Source organism: Rhodotorula graminis, assembly GCF_001329695.1.
Source record: "Rhodotorula graminis WP1 unplaced genomic scaffold RHOBAscaffold_14, whole genome shotgun sequence".
NCBI classification, from domain to species: Eukaryota; Fungi; Basidiomycota; class Microbotryomycetes; order Sporidiobolales; family Sporidiobolaceae; genus Rhodotorula; species Rhodotorula graminis.
In genome coordinates this window covers 103,949-125,220 of record NW_017264941.1, presented here as the reverse complement: position 1 = coordinate 125,220, position 21,272 = coordinate 103,949, and the positions used below count along the sequence as shown (strand labels likewise).

The window sequence follows — 21,272 nt, the reverse complement described above, 5'->3', positions numbered from 1 at the left end:
CTGCTCTGGAGCGTCGCTGGCGGATGAGAGCTGAGGACGAGGCGCGCGGGCGGACGCGTCGACCACCTTCGAGCGAGCGAATCTCAGAGACCTGAGCTCTGCCCTCGCCTGTTACGCCCTGGAGCAGCTCTCATAACAAGCTCTCGCAGTCTCACAAAGCTCGAGCCGGCGCGGAGTCGCCCGGCCGAAAGCTCGCCTCGTGCGGAAGAACGACCCGTCGTTGCAGGACGAGAAGGAAAGGGGATAAAAAGCAAGAACGGCCACGACGACCAGTACAACAACAGCAACGAGAACGCCACGGTACGCGCTCGAGGGAGGGGAGCGCGGGCTCAGAAGTCCTCGTCGCTCCACCCGCCGGCGCCGAGGTCAAAGTCGGCGCTGGCGAGGGCCTCTGCCTCGCGGCGCGCGAGCTCGACGAGCGCGTGCTGCGCCGTGCCCTGCGAGGCGCGCGAGGTGCGCAGGATGAGGGTCGGGGCGGCGGCGGGCTTGGGCGGCGCGCGGGCGAGTGCGGGTCCGGGAGGAGGGGGAGGGCGAGAGGCGGCGAGGGGCCGCGCAGGGGGTGCGGCGCGGGATACGGGAGGTGCACGCGAGGGCAAAGGCGCTGGGGCTGGCTTGGCGGGCCGTGCTGGTGCGGCGCGAGCGGCGGGGACGAGGGCGACAGGAGGAGGGGGACCGGCCGACGACGGCGGGGTCGGCACGACGGCGCGCTCGTCGAGCTGCGACAGGGCGAGCTCGAACGTGTCGTCTCCGTCGTCGAAAAACGAGTCGAACTCGTCGGCGGTCGTGACGGTCGCCGACGAGGTAGATTTCCCGAGCGCGGGTCGAGGTGGGGGAGGCGCGGCCGTGACGGGGACGGCGGCGGCCTTGCGCGGTCGAGGGGACGCGTGCACTGCGCTCATCTTGGTCGCAGAGAGGCTGAGGGCGGGCTGGGCGGCTCGAGTGGCTCGTGCGGGCGTGCGGCGGAGCGGGGTGGTCGAGGTCGAGGTGTACGCGGGTGCGGGTGCCGAGCCGTTGGCGGTCGGGGAAGGGCGCAGCGGCTCACCTGCGGGATCGAAGCGTCAGTCTCGGGAGGGGAGACTAGGTATGAGGGAGAGGGGACGCACGCTTGACGACCTGCTCCTGCTCGTCCGCCCTGCCCTTGCCCTTTGCTCCCTGCGCCGCTCCTGCCCCAGTCTCGTCCCGCCTCGCGCGCGACGCCGGAGGCAGCGGCGCCTGGCTCGCCATGCTCGCCGCGCGCGCGTTGACCTTGAGCGCGAGCTGGCTCACCATCTGGAGCGCCCTCGCGTCGAGCGGCTGGCTGCTCGCCTCGGCGGCCGACTTTCTCGCGCCCTTGAGCCGCTTGCGCTGCCGCAGCGCTCGCGTCGCCTTGTGGCTGCTCGTGGTCGAGCCCGAGGGGCTCGGGAGCGCGGCGGCGGTGGTGGTGCGCTTGGGCTTGGGCGTGCCGGCGATGGCGAGGGTGCCGAGGGAGGGGGAGGGGGCGCCGCTGCGCTGCGAAGGGCGGCGTGGGGCGGGCGAGGGCGCAGGGCGTGGCGCAGGGGGCAGGATGGACGGCGTGTCCCAGAAGACATAGCAGCCCTCGTCCTCGGACTCGTCGGACGCGGTCGCGGTGCCGTACATGCTGCCGTCGAGCGAGGACGAGGCTTGTCGCGGGCGGCGTGGCGGTCGGGCGTGCGACGCTGATGAAGGCTGGAGAGCACGGCGGGGTGAAAACTGGGTGGGCGCAGGAGGGTGGGCGAGAGGGAGCGTGTCGCTCAACCGGGGACGGGAGATGGGGCGATGAGGCGAGCTGCGCGCGGGCCACAGGTCAGTGGGGACGCTGGAGGGGTCGTAGTGGACACATACAGGTGTGCTGGGCCCTGTGACACTCTTGCGTGAGCCTCGGGCGAGTTATCGAGCGACGACGAGAGCAAGGAGCAGAGAGACGCTCCTCCTCCGGAGCCTCCGACACCTTCCTCAGAGCCAGACCCGCACAGCGCTTGAACCGCAGCGCACAGTGACTCTCGATCAGGTGCGCCGCACCGTCCCCTGCCCCTGCCCCCGCCTGTCCCGCTCACCTCGTCTCCCTCTCCAGCTCGACTCTCTCTCGCTATTCTTGTCGCCGTCCGCCCTCGACCACACCGGTCCTGCACGGCGTCGCGCAACTCGAATGGCACGAGGCGGCTTTGCGTCACGAGCAACGGCGCACGCAGATCGAGGCCCTGTCGCCTCGCTCCTCACCTCTCGCCTCGCCGTCTGCATCGTCTCGGTCCTCATCACCCTCGTCCTGTCGTCGTCCTGGGCCGGCCCCACCAATACTATCCGACGACAAGGCTCGACGAGCGCGACAGCCGGCACCGACATCGCCTCGTTCGACCTGACGCCCGTCCAGGCGACGGCGCAAGGGGCCGCGGCCGGCGAGAAGCTCCTCGTCCTGACGCCGCTCAAGGACGCCGGCCCGTACCTCGACGAGTACTTTGAGAACCTCGCGCGCCTGTCGTACCCGCGCAACCTCATCTCGCTCGCCTTCCTCGTCAGCGACTCGACCGACAACACGGTCGCCAAGCTGCGTGCGCGCGCCCGCCGCCTGTCGCAGCTGCCGCCTAAGGAGCGCTACGACTCGATCACGATCTTCGAAAGGGACTTCAAGTTCAACCTCGCGAGCGAGGTCCGCCACGGGTTCGAGGGTCAGCCCGTCCGCCGCGCCTTCATCGCCAAGGCGCGCAACTACCTCTTGTCGGCCGCGCTGCGACCCGACTCGGCCTACGTCCTGTGGCTCGACGTCGACGTCGTGCGGTACGACCCGCACATCCTGTCGGACCTCATGAGCGTCGACAAGGACATTGTCGTGCCCAACACGCTCTGGCACGTCAAGGACTGGGCCTTCTGGGTGCGCCCGCCCGCTCGCTCTCTTCCTCCCATTCCGTACCCGCACACCGAGTCCTGACGCACCTCGGCACGGCGCAGGGCTTTGACCGCAACAACTTTGCCGAGACGGAAGAGTCGCTCGCGCTCCTCGACAAGCTCGGCCCAGACGTCATGCTCGTCGAAGGTGCGCGGCCTCGTCTCCCTCGCACCCCTTTTCCCGCCAGGACTGACCCTACGCGCCTCCCTCGACAGGCTACCGAGAGCTCATGACGAGCCGGGCGCACCTCGTCGACATGCCGACGCACCTCGGCCTCGCGCACGTCCCGCTCGACGGCATCGGGTGCACGTTTGCGCTCGTCAAGGCGCACGTCCACCGCGAGGGCGTCACGTTCCCGACCTATGTCTTTGACAACCAGGTGCGTCGGAGCGGGGCTCTCTTCCTGCGCCGCTGGAGCTGCGACGAGGGAGGACGGGCGCTCACTCTGTCCTCTCTCTCTCGTGTCCGTCGCAGGTCGAGACTGAGGGCCTCGCCAAGGTGGCCAAGAGGGCGGGCTTCGAGGTCGTCGGCGTGCCCGGCGTGCTCGTCTTCCACGCGCAGAACCACTGAACGTGCGTCCGTCCTTCCTCCTTCGCCCTCTCCCGCGCGACCATCTCCGGGTCTGGCCGCCTCGTCTGACCTGCACGCGCCTGCAGTACTCGACAACTCTCTATTGACGGTCGGCCTCGCGCTCGGCGAGGCGGCCGGACAGACACTCTTTCGGTTGTAGGCGAGGAGGAGGAGGCTCGTTCGCCGACCTTGTTGTCACTTCTTTTCGAGATCTAGACGCGCTCTCTCCTGCACTCTGTAACAGTCGCAGTTCCCGCACCTGTCAGGCCTTGTGAGAGAGCTGTGCAGCCTCGTGCGCTCGTCTCCTGACGAGGTGGCGACCCGACGCGTCGCCAGCCGTGTTTGCCAGCAGCCCTCGTCCTCCCTCTCGCCTCGCCCACCCATCTTGCTTAGCGCGGGCACGCACAGCCATGCCGCGCATCGACGGCGCAGACGCCTTCATGGCCTCGCTCCTCGCCGACCTCGACGCCGAGGCCTTTGCCCCGCCCTCGTCGTCGCAGACCACCACCACCACCGCCGCTGCCGCCGCCTCGTCCCGCCCGCGCCCGCGCCCGCTCAAGCGCCCTGCACCCACCTCGCAGCCCCCCTCGCAGCCCCTCACGCCGCGCAAGCGCGCCGCGCGCCCTCCCCCTCCCCCTCCCCCTCCCACTTCGTCGCTCAACCCGCCGCCGCCCCGCAACGAGCCGTTCTGGGACGACCCGCTCGCGCGGCCGCTCTTGAGCCCGGCGGCGCTCGCACGGCGCGACGAGGTCGAGCGCGCGGCGGGGTTCGCGCCGGGCTTGGCGAGGGAGGCGGGCAGGGGCCGCAAGGTGCGCGCTCTCGGGGCAGGAGGAGGGGGCGCAGGAGATGGGGGTGAGCCGAGGCGGGTCAGGCGGGTCGAGATCGGGATCCAGGGCAAGGAGAACCCGTCGCGGAGCAAGAGGGACGAGCGCGGGATCGAGGAGAAGACGCTCGCGGCGAGGATGGTGCGGGTCAAGGAGGAGGAGGTGGTGGACGTCAAGCCTGTCGTCGAGGTCGTGCTCCCGCGCGCGGGCGTCGAGGTCGACGATTTCGACGACCTGGTCGGCGGCGTCGACTGGGACGAGGCGATGCTCGGGTTCGAGGACGAACAAGCCGTCGAGGCGTCGGTCCGTCCCCCTTCCGCTCCCCTCCTGTGCGCGACCGGGCACTGACACTGCGTCTTCTGCAGGCAACGCGCGTTCCGAGGTGCAAGCAGTACGCGAGATGCACGGTCGAGGAGGTGGTCGACCGCGTCGGCACCGCGATTCGGCCGCAGAAGGTGCGCCTCGCTCGCTCGCACGAGCCGGTCGTCATCACGAGCACGACACTGACTCTAGTCGATGAATATCGCGAACAGATCCTGACGGTCACGAGTACCGCCTTCGAGGGCGTGCGGCAGATCCTGCTCTGCGACGACTGGGTCGACACGCCGGTCGAGGCCGGTGCGCTCTCTTTCTCTTCCTCTGCGACTCGAAATGCACTGACCCCCCTCGCGTCTCGCAGGCGACATCATCAACCTCATCGACCTGCCCGACCTCGTCACGGCGCCTCCCGACGCGCCCGTCCAGCTCACGCGGTCGGTCGGCCTGCTCGTCCTGCACCCCGACATCCTCGTCTCGTCGACCAAGGTCGCCGACTCGTCGCACTGCACGCGCAAGGCCGTCCTGCAAGAGCTCATCCGCACGCTCGGCCAGTCGTCGCCGTCGCTCCTGTACGGCAACATGCTGCACGCGCTCCTCCAGAGCTGCATGACGGACGGCCGGTGGGACGACGAGTACCGGTTCGAGCGCATCGACGACATTGTCGAGGACAACGGCGGCATGCTGTGGGAGCTCGAGATGTCGTTCGACAAGGTGCGGCTCGAGTTGCGCGAGCGCAGCAACGAGTTCGAGGCGTTCGCCGACCGGTTCTCTCACGACAAGCCCAAGGTGCGCCCGCCTCTCGCTGCGCCTGCCCTCCTTTCCCGACGGCCTAGACTGACACCCCTCTCGAGTAACGTGCAGGCCGACGCGTTCCTGTCGGACCCTCGAGCGCTCGACACGGCCCGGTCCCGGCTCGCCATCACGTCGACCCTCGGCGTCGAGGACGACATCTGGTCGCCGCGGTTCGGCCTCAAGGGCAAGATCGACGTCTCGACCTCGTCGACGGTCGTCGACTCGGTCGGCTTTACGCGTCGCGGGACGACGCCGTTCGAGATCAAGACGGGCAGGACGAGCGCCGGCATGGAGCACCGGGCGCAGACGATGCTGTACACGCTCCTCATGACCGACCGCTACGGTGCGTCCCACCTCTCTCTCTCTCTCGCGGTCTCGAGCGTGTCCTAGAGGGTCGAGCTCACGAGCCGCTTCGCCGCCGTCGTCCGCAGATCAAGAAGTCGACTCGGGCCTACTGTACTACACCCAGTCGAACGAGGTCTTTCGAGTTCAAGCCGCGCGCAACGAGATCCGCGGCCTCCTCATGGCCCGCAACGGCTTCGCGACGTTCTTGCACCGCCGCATGACGCTCTCGCCGACCGACGGCACGTTCTCGTCGACGCAGCGCAGCGTCACCCCGGCGCCGCAGACGTCGCCGCCGCCGCCACCAGCACCAGACGCCGCCGTAGACGACGACGACGCCGAGCTGTGGGCCGAGATGGACCTGCCGCCGAGCTCGGCGACGGCGGCCGACCTCGAGCTGGCGCTCCTGCCGCCGCCGATCGACGACGAGCGCTCGTGCAAGTGGTGCTACGTCCGCGACGCCTGCATGCTCTACCGCCGAGTGCGTCTCACTCTTTCCCTCTCTCCCTGTGTCCGTCCCTGACGTGCGCCCTCGCTCGCAGGCCGTCGACGGCGACCTCGAGATCTCGACCGACGGCGCCGACCCGCTCCAGGTCCTGTTCGAGGAGCGCACGGGCCACCTCACGGCCGAGCACGCCGCGTTCTTCCAGCACTGGGAGCGCCTCATCAGCTTTGAGGAGCAGGAGCTCGTCCGGTACAAGAAGGAGATCTGGACCTTGACGGCGCACGAGCGCGAGAAGGTCGGCCGGTGCGTCCTCGTCTCGCCTCGTGTCCTCTCTCTCGCCCTCTTTCATGATCGCTCACCTGTGCGTGACCCTGCAGGTGCTTTGCCAACATGGTCGTCGCGGCGGGCAAGATCGAGGACGAGCCGGCCGTCAAGCACGCCCACCGCTTCTCGTACCGGCTCCGCCCGCACTCGCCGCCGCACTCGCAGTCGCCAACCCTCCTCGGCGGCGCCATCTCGGTCAACGACCCCGTCGTCATCTCGCTCGAGGACCCGCCGCTCCTCGCCATCTCGCGCGGCTTTGTCCTGTCGCTCACGCCGTACGAGGTCGTCGTCGGCGTCGACCGGTCCTTGACGGACCTGCCCCAGGCGCCGGGCAACGAGGAGCGCATCTTTCGCGTCGACAAGGACGAGCTCGCCGCCGGCCTGGGCCGCATCCGCGACAACGTCATCCAGCTGTTCGTCCCCGGCGGCGATGAGCGCCGGCGCCGCCTCGTCGTCGACCTCGAACCGCCCTCGTTCGACGGCGCACTCGCGGCGAGCAGCGAGAGTTTGATCCCGTCGGCGCTCAACGGCGACCAGAAGCTCGCCCTCGAAAAGGTCCTCGCCGCGCAGGACTACGCCCTCATCCTCGGCATGCCCGGCACGGGCAAGACGACGACGATCGCCGAGGTCATTCGCGCGCTCGCTCGTGCGGGCAAGTCGGTCCTCTTGACGAGCTACACGCACTCGGCCGTCGACAACATCCTGCTCAAGATCAAGGGCGACGGGCTCAACATCCTGCGCCTCGGCAACCGCGACAAGGTGCGCCCGACCCGTCTCGCTCTCTCTGTCGGCGTCTGCCTCGTAACGAGCGCAGCATCCTGACTTGAGCGTTGTGGTCGTCCGCAGATTCTGCCGGCCTTGCACGACCTGACGCTCGGCCCCGACGACTACTCGAACTCGCTCACCGACATCGACAACAAGCTCCGCACGCCGCAAATCGTCGCGACGACCTGCCTCGGCATCAACGAGTGCGTCCTGCTTCTCTTTCATCCCTTCCACAGGCCGTCTCGCTTACGATCCGCCGTGCGCGCAGGCCCATCTTCGTCAAGCGCCGGTTCGACGTCTGTATCGTCGACGAGGCGTCGCAGGTGACGCTCCCGACGTGCCTCGGCCCGCTGCGGTTTGCCGACAAGTTCGTCCTCGTCGGCGACCACAACCAGCTTCCGCCTCTTGTGGGACCTGCTCTCGAGCCTCTCCTCGCGCCTCGGTCTTCCGCAGACGAGCTCACTAACACCTTGACGAGCGCGCAGGTCCGCAACGCCTCGGCCAAGAAGGGTGGTCTCGACATCAGCCTCTTCAAGCGGCTCTCGGACACTCACCCGGCGGCCGTCGTCAACCTGACGCACCAGTACCGCATGAACGCCGACATCATGCTCCTGTCAAACAAGCTCGTCTACTCGGACCGGCTGCAGGTCGGCGCAGCAGCCGTCGGGTCCCGCAAGCTTGAGCTGCCGAGGCGCGAGAAGGTGGACGAGATGGACCCGTGGCTGCGCGAAGTGGTCAACCCGAGGTACGTCCGCGAGCCGCTCTCTCTCTCTCTCCTCCCGCATCCACTGACTCTCCCTCGTCCACAGTCGCTCGGTCATCTTTGTCGACACGGACGCCCTGCCTGCGCGCGAGCGGCGGAACGGGTCCCTCATCGACAACGAGCTCGAGGGCGAGCTCATCAAGCAGGTGCGTCCTATCTCCTCTCTCTCTCTCTCCCTCGTTGGCGCTGCATAACGACTCGTCTGACGCCTCTCTTTCACAGTCTGTCGCTGCCCTGTCGACCTGCGGCGTGCCGTCGAGCGACATTGGCGTCATCACGCTGTACCGGCAACAGATCAAGCTCCTGTCGCGCCTCCTCGAGCCGTCATTCCCAGGCGTCGAGGTCCTCACGGCCGACCGCAGTCAAGGTCGCGACAAGGAGTGCATCCTCGTCTCGCTCGTGCGCAGCAACACTGGCGGCCACGTGCGTCCCTCGCCTTCCTCCTCTCTTTCGCCTTTCCTCTCCCGCCCAGAGCGCAACCCCTGACGCTGCCTCGCACCGACAGGTCGGCGACCTCCTCAAAGACTGGCGCAGGGTCAACGTCGTCCTGACGCGCGCCAAGGCCAAGCTCGTCCTCTTCGGCTCGCGCTCGACCCTCTCGCACAACGCCCTCATGCGCCAGTTCCTCGACCTCGTCGAGGGCAAGGAGTGGGTCTACGCTCTGCCGGCCGGGCTCGAGGTGTCCCTGCGGGCGCAGGCGCAGGCGTGGGTGTCGGTGCGCTCGGTCAAGGACGAGGAGGAGGACGTCGAGGAGGAGAAGCCGATCAGGAGGGGAGGGGGCGCTCTCGCGTTGCGCAAGCCTCTCGCGACCGATGTCGTCAACAGCCTGTAGCTCTCTTGATCTATCTTTTTTTGCTCTCATTACACTCGCGCCGTCTCTGTTCGTCGCATCGTCTACTCAGAAAGCGCCGAGAGGGATTCTCGTCGCCGGCCCTCGCACCGCCTTGCCCTGTCTCGAGAGGGAGCGTGAGTGACATCCTCGGCGGTCACGCAAAGAGAGAGAGAGACGCACCTGCTCGGCCCACTCAACCACGGCCTCGAGCGAGTCGTCGCCGACGTAGACGACGAGCTGTTTAGGAAGGTCGTCAGTTGCCGCTCGACTCCCTCGGCGACGACGAGAGAAGGTCGACGCACATCCACCTGAAGCTGCACCCACGCCGCCTCCTCCTCGCCGTACACCTCGGACGCCGCGACGAGCGAGAGGAGGTCCGCCTCGACCTCGCAGACCTCGCGGTACGCTGCATGCGGCTTGCCTGCGGGCGAGACGAGGTGTGAGCTCTCGCCCTAGGACGCTGATTGAGGAAGAGAGAGCGGACGCACCGTCGACGTCGACCATCCACCCGTTCTGGACCTCGTCGGCCGCCGAGTCGTAGCGCCACAGCGTCGTCTTGAACGTCGGGTCTCGCGCCGCGAGGCGATAGCGGAAGTTGAACGTGCGCCGCCACGTCGTCGAGATCGAGAGGGTCGAGTCCTGCGCGAGAGCGAGGTCAGAGCCTGTCCGTTCGGGAGGGTACGAGAGGAAGAGGTCCGTGCGCAGGAGAGGGACGCACTTGCGGCACCAACTCGCTCCACTTGCCCATGACGACGCGCCTCCCGCCGCTCCCCTGCACGACGGCGCGCTCGTGCATACCGCGCTCCCACTGCGTCGACCAGTCGACGGCGACCTGCGTGCCGAGGGCGAAGCGCGTGCGGCGCGGCGCGAGCGTCTCGGAGAGGTAGAAGGCGAGGGCCCCGTCCGCGACGGCCGAGTGGCTGTGGCTGAAGCGTCAGGGCGAGGGGAGAGATGAGGGAGAGAGGGGGGACGCACGTCGGGATGTCGGCAATGACGAGCTGGATGCCGCCGGGCGAGAACGTCTCGCGCAGCCTCGAGACGAGGTACGGCGACTCGGAGAAGCCCTGCACGTACTGACGTCAGGTCGATACTCGAGGATAGAGGGAGAGGGGACGCACGCCCGAGAGGAGAATGTGCTTGGCATCGCCACGTGGCAGGATGGACGAGAGGCGGACGACGATGACGTCCACCACCGGTCGGAAGCAGCTCTCGACGTCCTCGCTGCGCACGAGGGACGAGACAGTCAGACGATCCGTTCTCCGATGGCCAGAGGGAACAGAGAGGACGTACGCGCTCAGCGCGAGCCACCCATCGCGAATCCTCGCGCCCGAGTCGACGGCCTTCTCAAGCTTGGCGTCGCCCTCGGGCAGCCGCAAGCGGTAGTTGGCCGGTCCACCGATGCCGGAGAAGCGCTTGAGGACCCTGGCGCGGAACTCGGCGACGAGGTGCGACAGGATGGCCGACGACTTGAACTTGGTGCGCGCGAGGCGGGCCGTCAGGAGCTCGGTGAGGGCGTCGAGGACGGTGCCTGCTCCTGCGGGAAGACCTGGAGGGCACAAAAAGCGTGAGTGAGGACTCCACGAGAAGAGAAGGCGAGAGAAGGAGACGCACGAGTGACTGGCTCGTACGCTCGGAGCTTCAGGCGAGGCGCTCTCGCCGAGACCGTGTAGCCGATCTGCAGGACGACAAGGTCAGTCCTCGGGTCGCAGCTGCCGAGAGAAAGGGAGGCAGAAGCCCGACGCACGATCGAGACGCCTTGCTCGGCCGCGTCGACGAGCGCAAAAGACGAGCCCTCCTCGAGCCAGGTCGTCGAGCGCGTGTGGCGAGCGGCAAAGTAGGTGATGGCCGCCGGCTCCTTGACGAACGTCTGCGTGACGCGTATGATGAGCGTCAGGCGGCGCTCGGTCAAGAGGAAGAGAGGGAGAGAGAGAGAGGGACGCACGAGCCTCCCGACCTCAAAGTTGGTCGGCAACAACCTCGCGTCCTTCATCGCGCCCCGCACAATCTCCGTCTCGTCCCCCGTCCAGTCGGCCGGGATCGCGACGACGAACCTCGCTCGCTCCCAGCACCGGACGAACGTGTCGTCGCCGCCGGCAAACGACTCGGCGTACCACGCGCGCGCGCACGCGACGAGCCACTTGAGGTACTCGGCGTAGATGGTGCGCAGGCGTGGGCCGTGGTGGAGCACCTTGCGCGCTGCGGGAGCGTCGGCGGGCTTGTCCTCGGCGCGGTCCTTGCCGCCGGCGCTGCGGCCGAGGTCGCCCAGCGCGCCCGTGCCGCCGTCGATGCCGCCGACGCCCGGGCTCACGAGCACGTACGACTGGTCGATGTCGTGCGCGGGTGCGGGTGCCGAGGACAAGGCAGGCGCGGCGGTAGGGCTGGCGGCGTCGACGAGGCCCTCGGACGAGGCGAGCGAGCGGACCGAGTCGTGCGCCGAGGCCGGCGCTCGCGAGGACGTGGCGGGGGCGGGCGACGCGGACGGGGCGAGGTGCGCTGGCGTTGCGGACGCGGACGAGGAGGACGAGAGCGGCGCCTTGAACTTCTTGAGCAGCTTCTTGCCGCTCTCGAGTGCTGCAGGACCTTGCGGCGCCCTCGCCGGGCCGGGCCTCATCTGCTCCTTGAACCCTTTGACGACGAGCCAGCCCTCGTCCCTCGCGAGCTGGAGCGCGCGCGGCGTGAGGCACTCGGCGCCGAACGCGCGCGGTCGGTCGGCGCGGTCAAAGGCGGCGAGCGAGGGCGTGCGCGAGGGGATGGGCGTGACGGACGGGCTCGAGTAGGGGTAGGTGAGGACGGTGCGGAGGGTCGAGGAGGTTGGGTGGAGCGGGCGGCAGGCCCAGGTGAGGTGGGCGAGCGTGATGGATGCTGGAGGAGAGAGGGTCAGTGCGGGGCGGATGATGGAGAGGAGAAGGCGGCGCACGCACTGCTCGTGTTGCCGACGTCGAACGAGATGATGAGGCGCTCTTCGTCAAAGTACTCGAGCGATGAGCGGTCGCTTGGAGGACCGAGGGCTGGAGCTGGCGCCAGCTGTGGCGCGATAGGCGGTGCAGCTCGACAGCTCGACAGGGCCGGCATCGCAGTGCTGGCTCGCTCGCCGACGGTGGCGACAAGCTGAGAAGCGAGAGCTCGGAAGCTGAGGCTGGACCGGAGCTGTGCGGCCGAGCGAACGGACAGGCTGGCAGACCGGAGAGGAGACGACGGGCGCGTGCGGCGTCCGTGCGAGCGGCCGGTACCGGTCCGCGCGAACGAGATCGTGGCTCTGAGGACGGCGAGCGCCGCAGCAGGTCCCGCGACGCCGTGTGCGCGCCGCAGGGGGTCCCGCACGCGAGGAGGAGGAGGGGGAGGAGGAGGAGAGCAGGGAGCGCTCCGGCAGGGTCGGTCGCGTCGGAGGTACCTCCCCATAGCTTGTAAGGGTGCTACGGTCAAGCTTTCGTGGATGCGGAGCGTGGTCGGAGGTGGACTCGGGCGAGGCGATGAGAACGCGAGCTGCGAGCGAGAGTGAGAGAGCACACTCGCTGGTTGAGCACATCCCAGCTCGCCTCGCTGGCTGAGCGATAGCTGCTGCACGCGCACTCTCCAGCCACCGGCGACCGGGCGCACACGACCCACCGGACCCGCCTCGTCGTCCCGTCACCTCTCAGCCTCAGCACGCTCGCCGTTCCCGCCGAGCTTCACCTCCTCACCTCGAACCACCGCCATCCGCCTCGCCTGCACCACAGCGACCTTCTCGCACGACCTCGTCCGGCCATGTTTCGCCGCCAGCGCGACCCACAGAGGCGCGACTCGGCCCTCGAGCTCCAGTTCGACCCCGACTCCGGTCGCAACCTGTCCGACTCGACCCACCCCGACTACGACCCGGGCACCGACCCCGAGCTCCGTGAGTCGCACTCTCGACCCTCAGACACGCGCGAACGAGACGCGTTTGCAGCGGGAGACGAGCTCAGGAGGAGCCCCGACCTCGGCTTGGGCACACGAGGGGGAGCTTGCGGCGGCGGCAGCGAGGGACGGCGCACACGCCTCAAGGGCCGAGTGCTTGCCAGAGTGTGGGCCTACTGCAAGGGAGGTGGCGTCGGCGCGCAGAGGCGGTCGGTGCATGCTCTTCGGGTGCGCGGGCGGGAGCACGAGCGGGAGCGGCACGCGAGGTGGGGGTGTGCTCGGGTCCTTCGCGTCGACAGCGCACACTGGGGCCGCATCGTGCGACTCTCGCAACGCCCTCTCTCTCCGTCCAGGACATGTCACTGACCTCTTTGCCCCTCGCCCGCCCCTCCTCGCCCTCCTCCTCCTCCTCGACCATCTGCCCTCACCCAGGCCTCCGCGTCACCCGCACCGCCGCCGAGTCGATCCACGAGCTGTACCAGGAGGAGGACCGACGGCGGTTCCGGCGACTCGCGTCGCGGCGCACCAAGAAGGACCCGTCCTCGTCGTCGACCCTCAAGCCGCGCCGGACCCTGTTCGGGCGGCGCAAGCCTCGCGCGTCGGCCGAGCCGGCCGACAGCCAGGACGGGCACGGCACGAGCGACGGGCACGGCCACGGTGCCGAGACGGCGGGCATGGACGAGGTGCAGCGCGCCGAGCTCGAGCGACAGATGACGCGGCTCGCGGCGGCGCGAGAGGCCGAGGAGTCGGCGCGCCGGCAGGACAAGCAGGACGAGGGCGAGCAGGAGAAGAAGAAGGTGGACCGCAAACGGCGCGGCATGAAGGAGAAGGAGCGCAGGAACGTCTACGTGAACGTCGAGGGCGTCATGACGGACCCGAGGGGCTACGAGCGCAACAAGGTCCGCACGAGCAAGTACACGCTCCTGTCGTTCGTCCCCAAGGTGCGTCCTTCGTCCTCTCCCTGTCCTTGCGCCCGAACTGACCTTGTGGCCCCCGTCGAGCAGAACCTGACCGAGCAGTTTCGCCGGATCGCCAACATCTACTTCCTCGCCCTCGTCGTCCTTCAAGGTGCGTCCTCCCCCTTCTCTCTCTCGTTCGAGTCCACGAGCGCAGGCTCACGAGCAGCTCCTGCGCGCGCAGTGTTCCCCATCTTTGGCGCCGCCTCGCCCGAGATCGGCATGCTCCCGCTCGTCGCGATCCTGTGCATCACGGGCATCAAGGACGGCATCGAGGACACGCGGCGGCACAAGCTCGACAACGAGGTCAACAACTCGGCCGTGACGCGCCTCGGCGACTGGCACAACGTCAACATCCCCGACGACGACCGCCCGTGGTGGGCCTTCTGGCGCCGCCCGAACCCGAACCACCGCGTGTCCAAGGGCGTGCGCAAGCTGCGCGAGAAGGAGGGCTCGTACGACGCCGGGTTCCTGTACGCCGATCAGCCGCTCGCCGCCGAGTCGCGCGACACGCTCGCCGACGGCGGCGGCGGGCCCGAGTCGATCGCGATTGCCGGCCCGCGCGCCCGCGCTCGCGGCGACAGCTCGGCGTCGACGCTCCCGACGACGACGACGGCGAGCACGATGCACAAGTCGTACTCGACCTACTCGGTCGAGAGCTCGGCGACGACGTCGTACCCGCCTCGGCTCCTGCGCACGGCGAGCGCGCACGCGGCCGACTCGATCCTCGCGCCGTCGACGACGTCGGCGTCACAGTCGCAGCCGCGCAAGTCGTCGAGCGACGTCGTGTCGTACGAGCACGCGACGCCGGGCACGGCAAAGTGGGAGCGCACGCTGTGGAAAAAGCTCGAGGTGGGCGACGTCGTCCTCCTCAAGGAGAACGACCAGATCCCGGCCGACGTCGTCGTCCTCGCCACGTCTGACCCGGACGGCGTGTGCTTCGTCGAGACCAAGAACCTCGACGGCGAGACCAACCTCAAGCCGCGCAAGTCGCTCAAGGCGACCATGGGCATCGGCAACGAGGAGGACGTCGAGCACGCGCGGTTCTGGATCGACTCGGAGCCGCCGCACGCCAACCTGTACTCGTACAACGGCGTCCTGCGGTGGCGGTCCAAGCCCGACAAGCTCGGCATGGAGCACCCGATCATCGAGGGCGGCGAGCGCAGCGACGGCGAGGAGCAGCAGGTCCGTCCTCCCCCTTTCTCTGCTCTCTCTCCTCCCCCCTCTCTCCCCCTCTCTCCCCCTCTGTCTCTCTCGTCTGCCTCGCACTCGTGTGCTCGGCAGCAGCAGGCTCTGACGCTGTTGAGCGCGCGCAGGAGCCGGTCACGATCAACGAGCTCCTCTTGCGAGGCTGCGCCCTGCGCAACACCAAGTGGGTCATCGGCCTCGTCGTCTTTACGGGCGCCGACACCAAGATCATGCTCAACCAGGGTGCGTCCCCTCGCTCTCCCTGTCCCTGTCCTCCCGAGACGAGGAGGTCGTCGAGCCCGCACTGACCCCTTTTTCCTCGTCGCCGACGCAGGCGAGACGCCCTCGAAGCGGTCCAAGATCGAGAAGGAGACCAACTTCAACGTGCTCGTCAACTTTGCGGTCCTCATCGGGCTATGCGTCGGGTGCGCCATCGGCGCGGGCGTGTACGACGGCATGTCGGGTCGCTCGGCCCAGTTCTACGAGGTCGGCGCCGCCTACTCGAGCTCGGCGGTCGTCGTCGGCTTCATCACGTTCGGGTCCGTCCTCTGTTCCCCTCCCTGCTGCTCGACGATGCGCGACTTGAGCGGGTCGCCGTCGTCGAGCTAGGTCCTTCACCGGCGGCGGACCTGACCACGCCTCTCTCCTCCACAGCGCGACGCTCATCCTGTTCCAGAACATTGTCCCGATTTCGCTCGTCATCACGGTCGAGCTCGTCAAGACGATCCAGGCCTTTTTCATCTACCAGGACATCGACATGTACTACGACGAGCTCGACCACCCGTGCGTGCCCAAGACGTGGAACATCTCGGACGACCTGGGTCAGATCGAGTACATCTTTTCGGACAAGACGGGCACCCTGACGCAGAACGTCATGGAGTTCCAGAAGTGCGCCGTCGGCGGCGTGTCGTACGGCGAGGGCATCACCGAGGCCATGCTCGGCGCCGCCAAGCGCGAGGGGCGCGACACGTCGGCGTTCGACCCGGCGCAGAACGTGACGCGCCTCACGGCGCGCAAGCAGCAGACGATCGACGTCCTCAACGGCGCGTTCACGAACCGGTACCTGCGCGAGGACCGCCTCACGCTCATCTCGCCGCCCATGGCCGAGCAGCTCGCCGCGCGCGGCACCGAGCAGCACGACCGCCTCGCCGAGTTCTGGCGCTCGCTTGCCATCTGCCACACGGTCATGACCGAGCGGCCCGACGAGACCAACCCGGACGTGCTCGAGTACAAGGCCGAGTCGCCCGACGAGGCGGCCCTCGTCGCCGCCGCGCGCGACGCCGGGTTCGCCTTCTTGCACCGCAACAACCACGAGATCACGCTCGACGTCATGGGCCAGCCCGAGCGCTACGTGCCGCTGCGCACGCTCGCGTTCAACTCGGCCCGCAAGCGCATGAGCACGCTCGTGCGCACGCCCGACAACCGCGTCCTCCTCATCTGCAAGGGCGCCGACAGCGTCATCCTGCAGCGCCTGCGCGACGACCACGACCAGGGCGTCATCGAGCGCACGTCCAAGCAGCTCGAGGACTTTGCCAACGCCGGCCTGCGCACGCTCCTCATCTCGAGCCGGTACCTCACCGACGACGAGTTTGTCGGGTGGAGCAAGCGGTACGACCAGGCGTGCGCCGCCATCGACGACCGCGAGGACGAGATCGAGCGGGCGTGCGAGCTCATCGAGCACGACCTGACGATCCTCGGCGCGACCGCCCTCGAGGACAAGCTGCAGGCCGGCGTCCCCGAGGCCATCGCCCAGCTCCACCAGGCCGGCATCAAGCTGTGGATCCTGACGGGTGCGTCGTCTCTCCCCTGCCCTCGTCGTCGTCGTCGTCGCGTCGCCCGGACCCTGACCCTGAACCTCCTTCCCCCTCCCCTCCCCGCCCTCGCAGGCGACAAGCTCCAGACGGCCATCGAGATCGGCTTCAGCTGCAACCTGCTCACGAACGAGATGGACATTGTGCGTCCCCCGGTTCCTCGTCGGCTCGTCGCCTGGTGCGGCGCACTGACCTCTTCTCGCACCTGCCCCGCAGCTCATCCTGTCGGCCGAGTCGGAGGAAGGCGCCCGCGCCCAGATCGAGACGGCGCTCGACAAGGTCAACCGCGCTCGGGCCGGCCTCGCGCCGCTCGACACGGACGGCGGCGAGAAGATCCCGGGCGCGACCAAGACGGGCGGGTTCGCCGTCGTCATCGACGGCGAGACGCTGCGGTACGCGCTCGACCACGCGCTCAAGCCCATGTTCCTCGACCTCACGACGCAGTGCAACGCCGTCGTGTGCTGCCGCGTGTCGCCGAGCCAGAAGGCGCTCACGGTCAAGCTCGTCAAGGAGGGCAAGAACGCCATGACGCTCGCCATCGGCGACGGCGCCAACGACGTCGCCATGATCCAGGAGGCCCACATCGGCGTCGGCATCGCCGGCCTCGAGGGCGCCCAGGCGTCCATGTCGGCCGACTATGCCGTCGGGCAGTTCCGGTTCCTCACCAAGCTCCTCCTCGTTCACGGCCGATGGTGCTACATCCGGGTCGCCGACATGTGCGTCTCCTTCTCCCTCTCGTATCTCGTCGTCGTCGTCGCGCGTGCGTAGCGTGAGAGCCTCGTACTGACTCGTCGTCCCCTGCGCAGGCACGCCAACTTTTTCTACAAGAACATCGTGTGGACCCTCACCCTGTTCCTGTACCAGATCTTCTGCAAGTGCGTCCCGCTCTCCTCCTCGACACGCCCGAGCTCGAGCGCGGACGTGACCTGACCGCCTTGGGCCCCCATCGCCGCCCCCACAGCTTCGACTCGACCTATCTCTACGAGTACACCCTCATCATGTTGTTCAACCTCGTGTTTACGTCGCTCCCCGTCGCCATCCTCGGCATCGCCGACCAGGACCTGAACGCCCAGACGTCGCTCAAGTTCCCGCAGCTCTACCGGCGCGGCATCCTCGGCAAGGAGTGGACGCGCGCCAAGTTCTTTGCGTACATGCTCGACGGCCTGTACCAGTCGGCCGTCGCCTTCTTTGTGCCGTTCCTCGTCTACATGTGGTCGCCGTCGCTGTCGGTCACCGGCCACGACTGGTCCATCTGGGAGCTCGGCACGACCGTCGCCGCGTGCGCCGTCACGGCCGCCAACCTGTACGTCGGGCTCAACACGCGGTACTGGACCTGGATCGTGTTTGTCGTCATCATCGCGTCGACCCTGTCGTTCCACGTGTGGATCGCCATCTACTCGCAGTTCGACACCTACTTCTTCAACAACGAGTTGTCCTGTGCGTCCTCGTCCTCCTCCCTTTTCTCTTCTCGTCGCCCCAATGCCGTCCACTGACCCTCCCCTCGTGCGCAGACCTGTACGGCACGCTCAACTTCTGGACGTCGATCGTCCTCGTCCAGGTGATCGCGATCGGCCCGCGGTACCTGTGGAAGTACGTCCGGTCGGCGTACTACCCGCTCGACTCGGACATCGTGCGCGAGATGCAGATCCTGCGGCAGCAGGGCAAGGCGTCGGCGCTCGATCTCGAGGCGGGCGACGCCGACGGCGGCACGATCGTACCCTTTTCGACGAGCCAGAGCGCCGCCGTCGAGACGCGCGAGCACCTCCCGCTCGTCGCCGACCCGTACGACCCGGCCCGGCAGCGCCAGTTCTCGCACGACGAGCCGTTCGACGACCCTTTAACGCCTCGAGGCGACCCCTCGTTGGCGTCGTGGCCGCCCGCCTCGCCGGGCGCACCTCCGCACAGCCCCGGCGGCGGCGGCCCGATACCCTCGCCGTACGGCCCGACGTCGAGCTATGCCTCGTCGCCGTCGTACGCGACCGCGCGATCGACCCCGCTCGGCGCGCGCTCGGCGGCGGCGACGCCCGTGCCGCATATCCTCGTCAACGACGCGACCCCGCGCGAGTCGGTCGCGTCGTCGCGGTACGGCTCGACGACGACGGCCGGGCAGCACGGCGCCAACGACTCGCTCGAGTTTGACGTGCTCGACTACGCCAACCACCGCGACTCGCAGTGGGGCGGCAGCAGCGGCGGCGCGGCAGCAGCACCGCCACCAGCAGCACCAGCACCAGCATCGTCCGGCGTCGTCCCGCCGCCGGCTCCAGCAGGCTTCACCGAGCAGGACCTGTACGCGCGGTCGCCTCTCGAGGCGGCGCGCCACCGGCAGTGGCGGTCCGAGGCGTCGAGCCCGGGCGCCGACAGCTTCCACAGCGCGGCCCAGTCGCACACCACGTCACCGCGGTCGACGCCTTTGCCCCAGTCGCCGCCCGAGCCGCCGTACGACCAGCACCAGTACCAGTACCACCACCAGGCGCAGCAGCCGTCGTACTCGTCCGGGACGGGCTACGCCATGTGAAGCTCGCCGTCGTCGATACCCCTCACCTCTAGACTCGGTTCCGCTCTCTGTAGTCGTTCGGTCGTTCGGTCGGTGGGCATGTCACACTCTTATTTGCACTCCCTTCTTCAGAGTGCTCCTTTGCGCGGTCGAGAGGAGAGCGAGAGAGTTCGACGACGGTCCGAGCGAGAGCTGCACCGCCCCTGGGGCGCGCGTTCGACGTCGCCGTCATCAGCTTCGAACGACTCTCAGTCCTCTCGCACCTCGTCCCACCCTCGAGACTCGACAGCAACCACCATGAGCAACACTACTGGTGCGACTCTTTCTCCTGTGCCCCACAGCGAGCGTCCCCAAGCACCGTGAGCTGACCTCTGCTTCCCCGCGGCTGCGAACAGGCACCTCGTCGCAAAGCGTCGGCGCCGACGCAGGGCAGCGTGGCAAGTGCGTCCCACACCTCTCTCTGTACTCTCGGTGTTCAGATGGGCAGCAGGGGGTGACCTCGCTCGCTGACCTCAGGAACTTCGCCTCGCCCGACCTCCCCACCTCCTCCTCCTCCTCGACGTCGTCCTCCTCGTTCGCCCCACCGCCTCGTCACCCTCCCGCGCCCACCACTCTCCCCTTTTCCCAACCCTCACAAACCCCGACGACCACCGCCACCGCCGCTCACACCTCGTCGCCCGCGTCCTCGGCCGGTGCTTCTCTCGGCGGCCGCGTCAGGGGCGTCTTTGAGGCCATCCACGGCGCGGGCGAGGCCCTCAGGGGCAACATCAATGCGGCAGTCGACGGCCTCGGCGACGGTGTGCGTCCCCACGCTCCCTCCCCTCCTCTCCTCTCCCCCTCGCCCTCGCCCTCGCCCTCGTTCACGCCGCCCCGAGCTGACCGCCCCTCCCCTCGCAGATCGCCAACCGCCCACAAGGCTCGGTCGAGTCGCGCCAGTCCCAGTCTGCTGCGTCGGGCGAGCAGCAGAGCGTCGCGCAAAAGGGCCTCGACGAGCTCAAGAGCGGCATCAGCGCCGCCAGGGGCGAGCCGGCGGGCGAGGGCGCGACGACGACGGCGGGGCGCACGGTCTGAGCTGAGTGAGTGGAGGCACGTCGAGTTGGGGAATGCAGTGCCTTGGTCCCGTGCGTGGCGCGAGCGCTCGAGCAGCTCGAGAGAGAGAGAGAGAGAGGAAGAGACAAGAGAGTCCGCTCGGTCCTCGCTTCTCTGCTCGCTCTCATCGAGACGAGGCGCGCCGGTGCTCCTTCGCGCGCTCTTGCTCTCCTGACTGGACGGCGCCAAGACGGCGAAAGCTGCCAGAGCCAAAAGCCGCGTTCGCTCCGTGTCGTCGCCTGGAGCTAGCTGGCGCGGACCAGTACGGCAGACTGCGATGCCGCATTAAGCAAGGGCGAGATAGTATAATGGCTAGTACACTCGGTTCTGACTATGTTCTGCTTCCGAGCAATCTGGGTTCGATCCCCAGTCACGCCTCCTTTTCTTTTGCTGCCGCTCGGACCCACTCACTCCGTAGCTCGGCATTCTCGAGCTCTTTTGCTCTCCCGCTTGCTTGCTCGCTTGCTCACGACGACGACGAGGGGCGAGCATAAGAGAGAGAGAGAGAAAGGTGGTTGCACGACAACAAGGAACGAATCAGGGGTACGAGAGGGCAGGGGATCGAGAGAGCTACGTAGACAAAGCGACGCCCTCGAGCCAGTCGGCGAGGAGGTCGCGCTCCTCGTCCAGGTCCGGCGGCGGGAGCGGGGGCAGGGCGTCGAGAACGAGGGCCGGCGGCATGGGAGAGGGGAGCGTGGGCGGCGAGGGACTGGGGAGGGTGGGCGGCGAGGGATTGGGGAGGGTGGACGGCGAGGAGGAAGGGAGGAGGAGGGGCGCAAAGGGGGCAAAGGGCGAGGGCGACGGTGAGGGCGACGAGGAAGGGTCGAGCGCGAGGGCGAGGGCGGGCTTGATCGGCGAGGGCGGACGGCGCCTCGCTCGGCCGGGCGTCGGGGGCGTCGCCTGCGTGTGTGTGTGTGTGCGTGTGTGCGAGGAGAGGGAAGGAGGGGGAAGAGGAGGCGTGGCCAGGTGAGAGGGCTTCGAGGAGGGCCGGGAGCGAGCGAACAA

General features: G+C 68.3%; 5 protein-coding genes and 1 non-coding gene across 6 annotated transcripts; 4 read left to right on the top strand and 2 right to left on the bottom strand.

Moving 5' to 3' along the window:
- Positions 1 to 329: 329 nt before the first annotated feature.
- Positions 330 to 1,617, bottom strand: RHOBADRAFT_46573 (uncharacterized protein; the record flags this gene model as incomplete). Its single annotated transcript, XM_018414818.1, has 2 exons — positions 330 to 1,042; positions 1,104 to 1,617. The coding sequence occupies 2 exons, from the start codon at positions 1,615 to 1,617 to the stop codon at positions 330 to 332; spliced, it is 1,227 nt and encodes a 408-aa protein (XP_018268579.1).
- Positions 1,618 to 2,146: 529 nt separating this feature from the next.
- RHOBADRAFT_17936 (glycosyltransferase family 62 protein) lies at positions 2,147 to 3,451 on the top strand (the record flags this gene model as incomplete). Its single annotated transcript, XM_018412397.1, has 4 exons — positions 2,147 to 2,866; positions 2,944 to 3,028; positions 3,097 to 3,260; positions 3,356 to 3,451. 4 exons carry the CDS (start codon positions 2,147 to 2,149, stop codon positions 3,449 to 3,451), a joined length of 1,065 nt encoding a protein of 354 aa, XP_018268578.1.
- Positions 3,452 to 8,878: 5,427 nt separating this feature from the next.
- On the bottom strand, positions 8,879 to 11,928 carry RHOBADRAFT_55633 (uncharacterized protein; the record flags this gene model as incomplete). The annotated part of the gene is made up of 12 exons (XM_018417945.1): positions 8,879 to 8,973; positions 9,037 to 9,093; positions 9,159 to 9,277; positions 9,345 to 9,495; positions 9,575 to 9,776; positions 9,832 to 9,920; positions 9,975 to 10,077; positions 10,147 to 10,402; positions 10,468 to 10,531; positions 10,601 to 10,723; positions 10,799 to 11,718; positions 11,778 to 11,928. 12 exons carry the CDS (start codon positions 11,926 to 11,928, stop codon positions 8,923 to 8,925), a joined length of 2,286 nt encoding a protein of 761 aa, XP_018268577.1. The 3' UTR covers positions 8,879 to 8,922.
- Positions 11,929 to 12,581: 653 nt separating this feature from the next.
- Positions 12,582 to 19,302, top strand: RHOBADRAFT_55632 (uncharacterized protein). Its single transcript, XM_018417944.1, has 12 exons — positions 12,582 to 12,730; positions 13,162 to 13,670; positions 13,734 to 13,797; positions 13,870 to 14,870; positions 15,002 to 15,116; positions 15,208 to 15,412; positions 15,528 to 16,663; positions 16,760 to 16,827; positions 16,901 to 17,400; positions 17,491 to 17,559; positions 17,646 to 18,121; positions 18,196 to 19,302. Exons 1-12 carry the CDS (start codon positions 12,601 to 12,603, stop codon positions 19,197 to 19,199), a joined length of 5,277 nt encoding a protein of 1,758 aa, XP_018268576.1. The 5' UTR covers positions 12,582 to 12,600; the 3' UTR covers positions 19,200 to 19,302.
- A 149-nt stretch (positions 19,303 to 19,451) lies between these two features.
- RHOBADRAFT_66891 (uncharacterized protein) lies at positions 19,452 to 20,302 on the top strand. Its single transcript, XM_018419114.1, has 4 exons — positions 19,452 to 19,491; positions 19,574 to 19,619; positions 19,896 to 19,977; positions 20,076 to 20,302. The coding sequence occupies exons 1-4, from the start codon at positions 19,476 to 19,478 to the stop codon at positions 20,247 to 20,249; spliced, it is 318 nt and encodes a 105-aa protein (XP_018268575.1). The 5' UTR covers positions 19,452 to 19,475; the 3' UTR covers positions 20,250 to 20,302.
- A 259-nt stretch (positions 20,303 to 20,561) lies between these two features.
- On the top strand, positions 20,562 to 20,645 carry RHOBADRAFT_t120. Its single transcript has one exon. It is a non-coding gene; the product is annotated as a tRNA-Gln (tRNA).
- The last annotated feature ends 627 nt before the right edge of the window (positions 20,646 to 21,272 follow it).

What these genes read in the sequence shown, in the direction of transcription:
- RHOBADRAFT_55632 (XM_018417944.1), top strand. Translation starts at nt 12,601, where the DNA reads ATGTTTCGCCGCCAGCGCGACCCACAGAGGCGCGACTCGGCCCTCGAG. An exon ending in GTCGGCTTCATCACGTTCGG is followed by an intron (nt 15,413 to 15,527) that starts GTCCGTCCTCTG and finishes TCTCCTCCACAG; the next exon opens with CGCGACGCTCATCCTGTTCC. An exon ending in TACATCCGGGTCGCCGACAT is followed by an intron (nt 17,401 to 17,490) that starts GTGCGTCTCCTT and finishes TCCCCTGCGCAG; the next exon opens with GCACGCCAACTTTTTCTACA.
- RHOBADRAFT_66891 (XM_018419114.1), top strand. An exon ending in GACGCAGGGCAGCGTGGCAA is followed by an intron (nt 19,620 to 19,895) that starts GTGCGTCCCACA and finishes CGGCCGCGTCAG; the next exon opens with GGGCGTCTTTGAGGCCATCC. An exon ending in TCGACGGCCTCGGCGACGGT is followed by an intron (nt 19,978 to 20,075) that starts GTGCGTCCCCAC and finishes CTCCCCTCGCAG; the next exon opens with ATCGCCAACCGCCCACAAGG.